Source organism: Tauraco erythrolophus, chromosome Z (assembly GCF_009769465.1).
Source record: "Tauraco erythrolophus isolate bTauEry1 chromosome Z, bTauEry1.pri, whole genome shotgun sequence".
Classification (NCBI taxonomy): domain Eukaryota; kingdom Metazoa; phylum Chordata; class Aves; order Musophagiformes; family Musophagidae; genus Tauraco; species Tauraco erythrolophus.
Window position 1 is genome coordinate 91,922,564 of NC_141496.1, and position 15,089 is coordinate 91,937,652.

A 15,089-nucleotide genomic window follows, 5' to 3' on the forward strand; every position below is an offset into this window, starting at 1 on the left:
CGCCGCGCCCCGACCTCTCCGCCCGGTCCCGGCGGGGGGGGGGGGATGCTCGGCGGCGGCGGGGCCCGGCAGCGAGGGGTCAGGGCCGGGGGGGCGGCCCGGGGGGGCGGGCAGGTGGTGGCGAGGCGGGGCGAGCGCGGCGCCGCCCCCGGGCCCCATTGGCGCCGGCGAGGGGGGGCCGCGCCGCACCGCCCCCCGCACACAAAGTGTGGCTGCCCGGCGGCGGCGGCAGCGGCGGGGCCATGCAGAGCTGCGGGCGCTGGTGGGGGCGGCTGGCGGCCCGCGGGGCGCCGCGGCACCTGCGGCCGGTGGCGGCGGCGGCGGCGGCGGCGGGGGGGGGGTCAGCGGCGCTGGGGCGGCGGCGAGGCGGCGCGGTGCATCGAGCAGCTCCTGCCGCGGCACGATGACTTTTCCCGGCGGCACATCGGGCCGCGGGAGCGGGAGAAGCGGGAGATGCTGCGAGCCGTCGGGGTGCAGGTGGGTGCCGTGCGCGGCGGAGGGGGCGGCGCGGCTGGTCCCGTCCCGGTGCGGGCTGTGCCAGCCCGGGGTGGGGGGCGTAACGACGGCGCGCGGTCGCCTCTTTGCAGAGCGTCGAGGAGCTAATGGATAAAACCATCCCGGCCAGCATCCGTCTGCGGGGGCCGCTGAGGATGGACGACCATGTCTGTAAGTGACCGCGTGGCCCGGGCGCTCCCGGACCCCCTGCCCACCCCCACCCCGGCGCAGCCCTGCCTGCCCTTCCCGCGGGGCAGGACTTGGGGGGTGCCCCCCCCACCCCGCCATCCCCCCGCCCTCGGGTGTTCCCGCGAACAGGTCTCCCCGCTGCAGCGAAGTGCAGGACAAGGCTGAAATAAGCGTGGCACTGCCGCCACCGGCACGTCCGTCCCCACAGGCTCACCCGGTGGGGCAGCCCGGCTGCTGCGCTTCTTGCTCTCCTGTTGGGAATGGGCAGGAAAACGTGTGCGGCGGACAGAGCTTGCCTGGAAAACCGTTTCTGAGCTCAGGCGCCTTCACTTTGTCCCAGGAATCGGGTACGGAGGGAAGAGTGCGGCCAGAAATCGTGCCCTTAGTGTGGACGGTGTTTTCGGACGGGCCGCCGTCTTTTGTCGGCTCTTGTGTTTCTGCGGGGTTTCTTTGTTATTCCCCCCCCCCCCCCCGATAATAACCTGCACATTCCAGTAACGTGCCAACCCCGTGCCCGCGTGCAATGGATACACAGCGGACAAATGGCTCGTGTTTGGGATCTGCCTGGTGGAGAGGGATGGGTTATCTGCAGGAATACACACCGTCTGCGCCAGCCGTTGTGGCACTGCAGGAATTCAGCAGATTGCTGTAGGAAACTTGGTGTGATTTGATGAGTTTGCAGATATTAACGTTTTTAAAAGCGAGCAATCACAGCGCAAGATTCCTGTCGGCATAGCTGCGATCTCGGTAGCTATCTGTGAGCATCACGCTGGGAATCTCTTGAGTGAAAGCAGCACTTAACAATGCACCTAGCTAGACAATGCCCCTGGAACTGACAGAGCTCGGCGGAGAGCCTTCAGGTAGTGGAGTCAGTTGCATCAGTATTGACTGTATGTTTGTGTCAAGATCCTGTGCCTGATTTGTAGAAAATATGGTCCCTCTCGCTGGCTTTTTTTCGTTGCTCATCCGTGCGCTGTAATTTGAGTTCAACTTCAGGCCTGCAGCTCCGGTGAGGTTCCCGGCCAGTTCAATCTGGTTGCTCCAAGATGACATCACACGCCGGAGGCAGTGCCACAATGAACAGCCAGGAAAACTAGAGCCTGAAGAGGCAGATTCTAGCCGGGAGCCATACAGTGCTGATTGAAAGTTTCTACATCTAAAAGGTTTTATTGGTGCAGTGGTATTTTGGTTTTTGGTAACTTCCCATCCTATCAAAATGGGGAGGGGGGTGTAGGGAAGTGGAATTTAGTCACAGCCTTCTGTCTGTATAACTGCTGAAGGTCTTACTTGGTGTATTTTCTTACAATTAACATATTTTAATGAAGCTACTCCCTGACAGATGAGTGATTTTCACTTAAGTGATTTTCACTTACTTCCTAAAAACCTTTCTTCTGTTTTTTTATGTTTACTGTTACAAAGTTTTACGTTACTAAAACACACATGGAAGTGATGCAGTACAGTTGGGCATTGAAATAATTGTACATTATTGAAAACTGAACCGATGATGTCAACATAAGTCAAAATCTTTGTGCAGTTTTATGTGTTCTCATGCTGATTTGCATAGCAGTTTTGAGGTGGATGTTTCCCGTGTTGCTGTGCTTTAGTTGATGTTCTGTTGTGTGCAAGTTCTCGCTACGCGACAGGACCTCATTAGCTAACAGTGTGTTTAGTTCACTGGCATTTTGCTCCACTTGCTATGCTGCTCTTGTTCCCTTAGAGTGAACTCTGAAAGAGTGTGACTGTGATGCAGAGTCTCACATTGCACAGCATGCAACAGTGAGTTTTCAAAAGAGATGCTTGCATGAGGTACAGAAAACCTTTTTCTGCACACTGCTGCTTTTTCTTCTGCAGCCAGTGTGATGAACTAACTGTTTTTTTGTGATTTAATGCGTAGATTTTTGTCACTAGTTTTCCACTGTGTTGGTAGCAGAAAACTCCACAGTTTGTAAAAGAAAAGTTAAAAGCCTCAGCTTAAAAGTTGTGCAACTTCACATTTAACATCCTGTACCTAGGACACTGTAGTCTGAGTAAAACTTTTTTTCTTGTTAATGTACCATTAGAGAGAATGCTCTTTCCAATCTCCAGGATGAGATTTCTTATATGTGTTATTTCTCCATCACATCCTTTGTATTAAAGGGAAGTAGCAAAACTGGGAACTGTATTCTAGACATGTTCTTTCTGTTTGTACGAAGACAATTTTGCTCCCACCCCCCGCTAAACTCATACATGCAGTGAGAGAACAGGGCAAGGCAATTCAAAGCGTCTTGTTCAACTTCAGCATTTGTAAAATCTCTAATACAGCAATTCGTAGTGGTTTAAATAGACACTTCTACTTTTCTGTATAACTTCAGTTAAAAAACATAATCGTAGTGACTCCACAGGTTAGAGTGCAGTTGAAGAAATCAGCTGTGCTCGAGTTTCTCCTTTGGATTGGGAAACACAGCTGAGCTTGCACTGAAGTCTCACTGAAGTCAATGCTTACAGCTGGAATTAGGTATGCAGTCCAAGAAAACCGTGCACGTACCATAAATAGTACATCTGGGTGAGTACCACAGGTCTCTGCAATTATATTTGTGAGTTTTTTAAAACTTTTGTAGCTGTGTACATTTGATGTGTATGCGTGTCTTCAAATTTTGATTGCACGTGGCGGTAGGAATATATTGCAATAGCAGTAAAAAAGAAAATAAAATCCTCCTGTGGATGTGGCATATATTAAAGAGCTGTTTTAAATGATATTGCATATTCCACTGGTTATAGTAGAAGCACAATCTTTTTGTACATGTGGTGTTGTCTTTCCTAGACATTTTCACACAGCCTTACTCTTCAGTGGAAGACTCGAGCTTCATTACTTCCCTGAAGGATATAATATATCGAGAGAGAAAGCCTCTAGCCTTAACTGGACATTTGTTTTGCTTATGTGTGAGTGAAAAAGCCATTCTGGTAAATGCTGAGCTTTGTGGGTACAAGAGCACCTAAGCTAGAAATGCTTTTTCAGTATGTGTTAGTGTTCCTGTATTGGTAGGTCTCTTCTTATGCAGACATGGTCGGTGGTGGAGGAGAGGAGGAACGTAGCTTGTGCTAAGAGGTTTCTGAAATCAAGTTGCTTCCTTTGGTATGTAATATGACAGGAACCTGTGTCCCTTTTCTGACAAAAAAAGCCATTTTAAAAGTGCCTGCTGCTATGAGCCCACTGATGGTGGTGTTGAAACCTCCCGAGTGTGCCACCGAAGGCAGAAGGTGTGAAGCAGCATCGTGTTTGATTTCCTGTAACAGTAAGTTCCAGTCCTGTACCTCAACTGATTCTGGAGGGGGGACTTTTTTACAGGCAGCTTTTTCTGCAGATATAGTTAAGGGAAGTTAAGGGAGTTAAGTTATTTTGGCATGTAACTTCTGTTCAGTCAATATTTACAACGAAGCTAGACGTGTGTTTGATGCTTAATTGCGACCAGCTGGTATTACAGAGCTTTTTCCCCGCTGTCCCAGTAAGTAAACTTTAGCAATCAGCTTTGCTTTAGGTATTGAAGGTGCTTTACCACGTATGTAGTGATTGACCCAGTTGAGATCACTGGAGTGGGTCGTCTTACAGAAGAGTAATCCTCTCTCTTTTATCCCTGCAAACCCATTGTCTGCATCAGTTGTAGTTATCTCCACGATGCTGCCATTGTATGTCCCTCTTTATTTAATGGGTAGACTTTGTACATATGTTATGTATTTCTGCTGTTTTTTTGTTCAGGATTTGAATTTAAAAAATGAGTCTACAAACTCTGCCATGATTTTTTTTTTCCCCAGAATATTCCCAGTTACATTCTCGAATTTTAGAATTTGTAAACATTAGTTTGCAAAATCTGTGTAGGAGACTGTTTGGGTCTCCACTCTAAACAGCTCTAGAAGCGGTATTGCTCGCAAGTACTCACATCGTAAGAAGGACTATTTCTATCTTCAGATTTCACTGCTCTTCATGCAGTTAAATCTACTTTAGCTACTATTCTGCGTTTAGAATGCTGCTTAAAAATTAATTCTGGATGAATTTATAGTCAGCTCCTAACATCAGTCAGATTTTTAGAGCTGATTCAGTCATTTCACATTCCCTGCTGCTGGAGTCCGCACTATGTTTTCGACGCCTATCGCAGTGGCAATTGTCATCCTCGACAGCATTGCCACAAGTGGTGCAGGATTCTGCTCTACCACCGGTGACACTGTGCTCCTCATGCTTTGCTCCTCACGGCACTTTTGGGCTGCTGCTTCTCCTTCTGAAGGCAGCAAGCCTTGGGGATAGGATGGAGAAGGGCAGGCGAGTCGCTGGCTCTCAGCCTCTGCATGCTTTCTGCTCCTTGCAGCATCCTCGGGCTGCCTCTGCTGCCCAGATGGGCTGGGTGAGTGCAGGTGGCCTGAGCGAGAGGAGGAGGAGGAGGCAGGGCAATATGTGGTGTTGGCTTTCCAGTTTGGGAAGGTGGTGGTCGGACTCAGCACCTGGAACAGGCACTTTTCTTGCGGTGTCCTGCAGCATTATTACATGTCTGACAGTGCTTTGGAACTGTTCTGCTTCAATATAATCTGATTTTTGTTGTTTTTTTTGTGTGTGTGTTTGTGTTTTTTTTTAACAGAGATCAAGTAAATTGCTAAAGCAAGATAAATTTAAATCTTTTTTCTTATATGAACTGTTCTGAATATCTTGCTTCCTTGATCTCAGAAGCTAGATTTTTTTTTTAAGCTCTGACATAGTGTGAACAAAATGATATCAGACGTATAGTTTCCTGCCTTTCGTGTTGTAAGTGTTAAGTTGTATAACTCAAACTGCTCCTTCTGCCTTGATCTCTCTCTCTGTTTCTTGGGTACCATATTATTCTGCAGATATCTCACAAGTTCAAGGCAAGCCTGCTGTGCTAACCATAAAAATACTAGCAGAAATAACAGCATTATCATTTTGTAATCTGATAATTCACTCCCTCGTACTATTTTTGTGATACATCTTGCCTTTTCTACCTGTGGGTGTAGCAGTCATGAAGTGTTCCTCACAGGACTGCTACTAGGAGCCTCAGTGGATTTTCTCCACGGTTCTAAGATAGCAGTACTGCAAGATCAGTGAACCTTATTCTGGGTACTGTCTTTGATTGTATTATCTAATGAGTTGATGAGAGGAGTAAAGATCAACTGCAGTGACTTAGCTGGCAATTTTCTTTTTTGCTGGACAAGGTTCTTAATGAATTTATAGTGTACCCCCAATAAAATGAATTCAAGATAAAGGCCTTTCAACTATGTTGTCTTAAAAAACTGAAAACAAACATTTGAGTGTGATGGTCAGTTTCCAACCATTTCTCAACCATAGTAATTTTTTTTAATTCTGTTTTATTTCCCCATTTTAGATATTGCTTCTTTATTTCACCTGTTGCTGGGGGACGTTTGAAAAAAAATATCAGTAACTCAACATAACATCCTGCAAGCTGTGCTTTTTCAACCATATGTATTGAAATGTGCTGAAGTACTAGTCTTCTTATGTTTTAGCTTTAAATAAGTAAATAAATAATTGCACGGATACACTGTTTCCACTACACATGCTCTAACGTATATACTTTACACAGCAGAAAAAGTCTGTGTAATTTTCTGGGTTGGGTGATGCTCTTGCTGACCAAACTGGAAACTTAGCAATTTCATTTTGAATTTGAAAATGAATTTTTACGCATACGTAAAATCTCTCTTGTAGTTAGCATTCTTCTGCCTTTATACTAGCATTAGTTATTTATAGAGTGACCAATGAAGTGTCAGACCCCTTTTACAGATGATGTTATCGGAATACAGTTAAAAGCTAGGCTTGATGGAGTGGGAAATACAGCTACTGACAGAGACACAGGATCCTGTTCAGGCTGGTGGGGACCTGAGGAGCCCTCCAACCTCAGCCAGGCAGGCTCGGGCCAGGCTGCTCAGAGCTTCACCTGTTTGAGGCATGAAAACCTCAAGGATGGAGACCCATCTCCACTGCTGGGCTATCCTCATGGAGAAAAGGCTCCTTATCTCCAGCCTGAGCCTCTCGCGTTTCGGCTTGTGCTGCTGCCTCTCGCCCTCCCGCCGCGCCCTGCTGCGAAGAGCCCGGCTGCATCTCCCCCATCCATCCCCTCCTGTGGGTGCTGGGGATGCTGTTACCAAAGGTTTTGTTCCCTTGCTCTCTGGTCGTTGGACCCCAGCGTATGTGTTAATTTCCCTCACCCTTGTCTATATCGGTTTTGCTTGAATTCACAACCATGTTAGTGTAAAGCAAACACTGAATTCATGAAAATTAAATCATCGTGTATCTACATGGACTTACGTTTGGTCGTGGGTCGGCCAGGCTGTACAGACAAATGAAGGGCTATTGTCTTCCATTACCCAGGAGCACGGCTACTTGTGGGCTGTCTTCTTGGCTGCGAGGAGCTATTTCGAGGCACGGTAAGGCATGGGGGAAGGAGTGTTCATCCCAGGTCTCTTCAAAGAGTGGGAGATGTGTATTGGGGCTGTACTGCTGCTGTTGCCCTCGCAGTGGCCAAAGCAGCAGGGTCAGTGAGGCGCAGCAGGAGCGGATGGAGTGTGCCCTCCAGCATTTCACCACCCTGATGAAAACGAGTAGTGTAACTGTCTTCACAGGTAGCACATGATAATAATTACAAATACATTCCGTGTTGGGATCTACCAGCACAGCTCTTCTAGGGGCCATGTGGTTTTACTCTTAGTTGCTACTTAAGCTGCTTATAAGTCTCACCTGGCTTCTTGCTTTGTGCCGTGAATCACTTTGGAAACTGGTTTATTTCAGAGAGCTCTAGCACAAGTTCAGTGTCTTCATGTGGTAGTTGTTCGCTATATTTGCTGAGGAATGACTCTCTAGAAGAAAACTCTGGCCAGGCAAACAAAGGAAACACTATCTGGCACATAGTACAGTATTCGTGGTATGTGTTTACTGCAGAAATCACACTCTCAAATGCATTTTTATGTGTGGCATTGGGCTTGTGAGCAAGTTAAATGATGGCCAGCTTCAGCCTTCAGCTGCATTTGGAGCTGAACAAGCAAATTCATTACCATTTTAAAAAAATCATGTTTGAATTCTGCAGGAATACAGCCCTCCCTCTCAAACTGTACCCAAGTTGTCTTTCATCAGACTTCTGGTTTGCAAGTGGTAGAGGAAGATCTCTACAGTGTTAAAACTCTCACTGAAAATAAACAAAACAAGTGCATCTGTCTGGAATAAAATTGTGTGGGAGGAGTACTGGGGAGCAGAGCTGCTCACTGCGCTTTAGAAACTTTGCCCTGGATGTTGCTGAGTTCAAGTGTAGTAACAACATGACTGTTGAGTATCTAGAAAAAAATTGCAGTTTACTGAAACCAAGAAATTAATCTTTATACGTTAGATCTAATAGTAACACTGAGTAAAAGGCAGAGAAGAAACGAACTTTGAAGTGAGAACCGAAGATGAGTAAAAAATAACTTTGTGGAAGGTATAATGTGACTGTGGAAGAAACTAATTGAAAACCAGAAGATTTTTTTTAAAAATCAATCTTTACACATGGAGTGCAAGTAGCACTTTGAGTAAGAGGAAGTAGAGAGGTGAGTTTTGAAATCAGAGCTAAAGTTGTAATATCCTTGTTTATGGCTGCAGAAGAAATTAATTGAAAACCTAGAGAATGATTTGCCACCAAATTTCAGAGCATTAATTGTTTTGACTTGCTCTCTCTTGCTGGAGTAACTTACGGAGAGAAGGTTTTGAGGCATCCAGGGCCCCAGCTGTTCTGCTTTGGTGATTTGTAGCCTTATATTCCAAAGGCTGGCTTTCAAGTTGCTGTGCAGGATGCACAGAACTTAGCACAACTGCCCCAGCACTGCAGTTTCCGAGGTCAGATTAGGGGGAAAAACAGAAAAAAGAGATCTGCTCCCCTCACCTAGGAGGACTGGTGTCTGATTCCACCCAGGTCCGTTAGGTTGGGCATGCCTGTCTCTCTGTATAATCTTAGGCAGCCTGCTGACCATCTTTCTGCACCCTCAGGTACTGAAATAGTTTGTAAATCTTTCGTTTGGACAGATGTTGGGTGGCATTACTAACTGACTACTAGGAACAGGTTGACTGAATGTGATTTTTGTACAGCCTTCAGGGCACTGAGACGTACGTAGAAGCAAGACCAAAGACTGAACCATAGTTAGGGGAGGATGGGCATGCAAATACTTTCCATCTGAACGCTTCAAAAACGTTCTGTTGTAATCTCTACAAGCTAGATTGGCATACTCGTTCCAAAGTTAATCTTAAATGGAATTTCTTAAGCTAGAAATACTGTATTCAGACCTTTTTTTTTTTTAAATAAACTGGTGAACCATACTGAAATTCCATTAAAAGAACAGTTCAATTTATCAGCCATTTAGGGAAAATGCAAGAAAATAAAATTCTACCAAGAAATTACTCCTGAGTGCTTGGTGTGAACCCACTTTGTGCAACTATGGCTCTGTAAGAAACACTAAATCATAGTAGTGGATGGCTAAGGCTTCCTCCAGTGCTGATTCTGCGAGGTTTAGCTGATAGAAGATGCCTTCTGGGATGCATTTTTATGCATGTGCAAGAGACCTGGAATGTACATGGCTTGAGCACAAAAAGGGCTCCATAAACTGTTTGCCCACAAGCTGCTTCTCTCACTATTGTTTTTACGTTGGTTGAAACCCTGTTATTTTTCAGTTGTTGTATTTTCAAGAATTTTGGCAGAATATAAACTTTCCTAGAATATTTTACCAGCTTATTATATCTTTAATGCTCTTGGTTTGTGCTTTATTCTGCCTCTGTCTATACTTCTATCACCAATGTTGCTTTTTCTTTACGCAGGGTACAAGACATTTCAGCTAAAAACTGTTGGCATTATATGTAACTGTAGTTTTCTGACATAATTCCTTTCAACTAGGTGAAAATGAAATCCTTGAAACTCTACACAATATTGCAAGCAAGAACAAGATATGGAGGTCCTATATAGGCATGGGTTATTACAACTGCTCAGTGCCTCAGCCCATTGCACGGAATCTGCTGGAGAATGCAGGATGGTAATGTACCACATTTTATTTTTAAGTGCAGATGTAGAAATATACGTTGGAAGTTCATCTCGTGAATGAGCATAGGCAGATTTAACCCAAACCTATTTTTTTTGCCTAGGGCTTTCATGTATTTGATACTGGTGTGTAAGTGTAGGAACTGTGTGGTTCATGCTGAAGCTATAGAGGAGAAAGAAACTTTTGACTTCAGAAGATGCTTTTTCTGTAAAATATTTGATTGATTTTTTTAACGTCTATTTACAGCTCCTCTTTATTACGAACTAAAACAAGAATAATTTGTTTGCTTTAAGGAAGTATTGCAGTGAAGTTAACTCCTAAACTGAAGTAATTATTTCCCAACTTTTGCCTAGACTTCAACTGGCTTCCTCCTCCACTGCTGTACGCAATTTTGGGTGGAGGTAGTGAAATAGCATGCAATACTCTGATTATGGTTTTCTTGTGAGGAAGTAAGAAGCCTTGAAAGTTGGAAAGGCATTTCTCTTGGTATTTCTTTCTCGATTTTTTTTTGAAACCAGAGACCTTCAAGAGTTTGAATGTGTATCCGTAAAGTATATTCTTGTCTGAACAAATAAATCAGTGGTGCCTGAAAACCAGTAGACAGCAATACTTGATAATTCATTTAGGAAGAAGCTGAGGATATTGTGCTTTGTTCTTATCACCCAGATGACATTTAATTTTGTGGGATAAGCAGAAGAACAGCCTGTTTGACAGACTTGAGTTTGAATGTTACTGGTTTGTCTGGGTGTTTTTACTTGAATGTAAAAAGGCAAGTATTTTAATGCACTGTTACCTCACATTGTCTCATTTGGTTTAGAAGTTCTCTTATCTCTTATCAGTCACATCTTTTTTTGGTACTGTATTAAAATAATAACTGTCATTTTTATTACTGAGTAATTTTAATAAAAGCAGTATTTAAAGGTTTTATATATATTAAAAAACCCCAGCCAACCAACCAAAGAGTCAAATTATTCAGTGTAAAAACTGTTGTTACTTAGATGCTGTAATTTTTGTACTTTGGGTGGCCATAAATGCATCTATATATCTGTAGACCACCAAGTCTGTGCATTTTTAGACTTGCCTGCTCTATTTGCACCTCAAACTTTTGAACTGATGACAAAGGTGTACTGTTTGGACTCAAGGAATCTGTGCAGTACATCTGTACAAAGTTTTGTCTGGCCTTATCCTCACCCGCTTTTCGCAATATATGCAATCTAAATATTTCAGTGCAGTCCCGCAAACCAAATTATCCGTTGCTAGAGGCAAAAATAAGGACAGTTCAAAAGTAAGTGGACAAAAATGACCTGCCTATTTTTAAATCCTAGAACATTATACAGTATTAATGAAACAACTGGGAGAGTCTATCCAAAAATTTGTTCTCGGAGTGTCCAGTAAAGTCAAACTAGACGGCTAAAAGCTAGATTTTTAGATGGCTAGCGAAGGCTCAAAGGTTTGTTGGGGAGGGGACGTATGTTTATGTGCATGTGTGCAAGAACAGCTATACCAGCTTGCTGGAAGCTGTTTAGGAGATGAAACCTCTTCTTACATCTGCTGGGTGTGTAGCACTTTCCGTGCTACCACACTTCACGTTGCAGCGGCAAGGGGAGCGCTGCACGGGCAGGCTTCTTGTTCTGGGTCAGTTCTGCCTCTCTCGCGTCACTCGGAGCTTCTCAGTGCTTGGCGCTGGCTGCAGCAAGCTCTGCGTTGCGACTCCGTGCAAGTTTGTGAAAGGTTGTTCCTAGAAGTCCGTGAGCATGAAAGTGAAGGACTTCACAGTATTTAGGATGCTTGGACTTGCTCGGAGGAGGCGGGAAGCAAAGGGGTAGATGTCAGGAGGAAACTGCTCAGAACAAAACGTGGTTTTGGCTGAAAATGAGACCCGCGCTGCCTTCTTTGGAAGATTACCACAGAAGTCTTCCCAAATCTCAGGTTCTGTTAAGAAAATACTCAACACTGTTGGAGTTGCAACACTTCTCGAAGTACTTGGACGATGACCTGCAGTATCTCTGTTCACAATGAAAGCTGAATAGCTGAATGGCTGTGAGATGAAACTGTCTGACCAAAACGACGCGCTGTTCAGTGCCCGGGAAGTCAGCGCTCCGGTGTTTCTTGTGCTGGTAGCTTTGGGAAAGTGCAGGCGTCCTTTTCTGAAAGACGTCTGAATCCCATTTTAACTACTTCTGTTCTCATGAAAGAAGATACTTCAAAGCACTTGGGGTAGATATTTTTCCGATAACGTTTTATCCAAAGAGCGCTTTGATTGGAAGCAAGAGAACAAGCTGAGAAATTTCTGCTGTGGACCTGAAATGCTGCAGTTAAAATTCCAGTCTCCTATGTGAGAGATTTGACTTCTTCACAGAAGGTAGAGGATAAGTGTCCCTTATTTTTGATACTAGATTTCCTTTTGGTCTTGGTTACTGGCTGCTAACATCTTGTAGCAATCAGTGACTAACAATTCCATGCTAACATGGGGTGGAAGTCTTTTCCGTACACTACTTCGTTGATATTAGCAAAAATATTAGCCTGTTTTTTCCAAGCAAATAAACAGCAGGTCAGTGTGTTACTTACTTTATCCTTAACACAGCTCAAATCTAAAATTTAAGCAGAAGTATTTATTTTGGAGCATACCACCAATTATATTGACCCCCTCAACTTGTCATCTGTCTGCTGGTGTGGATGCATGGTTCTTATTCTGCCGTACCCCATATTAGCATATTAATTAAATATTTTCACGCCCAATGTGCTGAACTCTTTCCCTAGTAGCATACCAAATTAATTCTGGGCCCTGCCGTGAACATAAATGAATGACTGAAGATGTGAAGAATATTTGGTTTCTGAAATCAGCTTACACATAGGCTTCTTACTAACATATATGTCAAAACAGTGTAGTATTTATTTTTGAGGCTGGAATGGATGAAAATACCTATCAGACCCTTGAGGTCACACTAATACCATGTAATGGAGCACGATACAGAGGTCTCCAAGGTGCAGCTCACTTGATTCCTCTGTTGCCAGACATTAAATATGTAATAAAAAGTTCCTGTACCAAGGGCACCTGCAATCTTTACATCAATAGCATAAATTCTTAAACTTGATAGCTAGTAGCACTTGGCACTTACACATTGCATTCTGAAAATTACTGCATACCGTGCAAAAATCTGATTTAACCATTACACAGCTCGTTCCTACTTGCAGACAAGATACAGAAAGTTGCACAAGCAGCTGCACAGCGTGCCAAAATAGCAGCAAATTCAGTGTTTATGCTTCGAGTAGAAGCTGGCGTATCTCTGTGTCCTATCATAAGGCTATCCAGCTTTCTCAAACCCGTAGGTAAGATGCTGTTTTAGGAACATTCTTATAACTGCTCTTCAAAGATACATAAAGGGCCGAGTAATGCATCTGGAACTCTATATGCAGTATGGCATTCGGGAGTTTTACAGGCTGGATGGAACTGCTTGCAGTTGGATGGCCTCTAGTTGTTACAGCTTCACTTTAGTGTCTTTCTATACTGCAGTATTTATATATGAGCATTTTTTAAATTAAATACGGCTTTTTTTTTTTTTAATTAAATACAGCTTTTTTTTCTTTCAGTTTTGACCATAATAGTGATGTCCAGTACATAAAAGTCAGATAATTTAATAATTTCATGTATTCATGACTGAACTTCGGTCTCCGTTTTCCAGTGTTGTCAGACGTGTGAATTATCTTTTTTCTGTGGTTCGTGTGTGCTGATTTTAAATTCTATTAATGGTATTAATGGTCTGTCTTAATACTTTAAGTTCGTTTCATTTTATTAATTGTCAGATCTCAAAAATAACACTCTGTGTAACTGAAAATCCAGATCAATAATCAATGCTAGCTCTGCTTTTGTGTGAGATTTGTCTTGTAGGTGTCTTGAACTGCAAGAACATAATTTATAACAAGATAAAAGTACTGTGTTGATTAGGAATATATTAACTTTTCCGAGATTCGATCAAAGTATAGAAAAAATCACTGAGGAAGATACATGGTGAACTGTTTGCTGGCACTTAAGAATTATATTAAGAAATAAATTAGATCTTATTGACTATACACCTACAAACACTAATCAAGAACTAGTTCATTGAGTATTGCTTGGTAATGGAGTTTTTTGAGTCTTTGCGTGGAAGCAAGAGCTAGCTTTGATACAAACACACCATAATTGTTAATCTTGCAGTTAATATGTAGACTTTTTGGTTTGTAGCTTAACTTAGAACAAGCACAGCTCCCAAGAACTAAAGCTTCTGCTCTTTCATAAGCCAGGTCTTTTGACGAGTGGCCTAGCTTTTGGCTGGCAGCATGCTTCCTAGGTCCCTGTGGCTTTGATGCCAAGTTTTCTGTTAAAACCTTCATTGATATCTTAAAGTTAGTATTGGTACAAGTGTTTTTGAGAGTAGGATGCGGCAAAGAGTGAAACACTAAACTAAAGCAAAGAATTATGAAAGCTACAAAAACTGAAGCCACTTACTACTGAACTCCTGAAGGTCAGACACTGGCTCAGGAAAGACGCCACCAACTTCTCATAGAAGGTTTCTCTTGTGCCATGTCCTGTCTGCCTTAATTAGCTTGGGAGCGTTTGTCTGCAGAAGTACTTTTGGTCAGAGCAGATGTCAATTTGAGATGACATTTTCCTCCAGTTTGATTGAACAAGAGGCAGTTTGTAGTGGTGTTCCTTGCCACAATGATAATTCTTGCTTTTCAGTTTAATGTCGTTGGTACTGGACTTGAATTATGTGTGCAGAATAGCCACTGGAACAAACCTAAGCAGAAGAGAAGGGGGTTTTGAATGAGAGATGGTTTAGTCTGCCTTTTAGAGTTTCGATTTATATGAAAGTTTACTTTAGAAATTACTTTTACTTTCAAAGAGTTTGCCTTTAAATGACTTTGGAAAGTCACTTAATGTGTGGTATAGATTCAGGCAGAAGTCAGACTGCAGGCTAAAGCCAGCTGTTTTATTTGAAGAAATTGTGGAGAAGTAGAATTATTATATTAAAAGATTCAGATGCTTAGACAGTGCCAAACAACCTTCAAAACAAACCCCCAAACCCAACAGTTTAAATAAATGTTTTTATGTTATAAAAGGTGTCTTTACCTGTACAACTGTTAAACTTCATGCACTGTAATTTGCAGTAATAATGGAATTCAGTATTTCTTGGTTAAATTTTTTCCATCCTTTCTGAAATCGGTTGGTTTTGCTTCAACTGTTTTTACCATTCAAAAGCATTACATCAAAACCACAAAGCTTAATTAATTCTGCTTTATAGTATAGTGTACTGTCTCATCTATGTAGGGTAGGATTGAGGTTATTCAAGGAAACCATCAGATTAGCAGCTACTTAGTAG

At 43.1% G+C, this 15,089-nt stretch overlaps 1 protein-coding gene across 1 annotated transcript in view; it reads left to right on the forward strand.

The window, feature by feature from the left end:
* The first annotated feature begins 242 nt into the window (after window positions 1-242).
* The window catches only part of GLDC (glycine decarboxylase), a 49,459-nt gene continuing 34,612 nt past the window's right edge, over window positions 243-15,089 (forward strand). Inside the window, 4 exon segments of the mRNA XM_086629588.1 lie at window positions 243-323; window positions 325-477; window positions 588-666; window positions 9,588-9,723. Coding sequence (XP_086485714.1) covers window positions 243-323; window positions 325-477; window positions 588-666; window positions 9,588-9,723 — 449 coding nt within the window.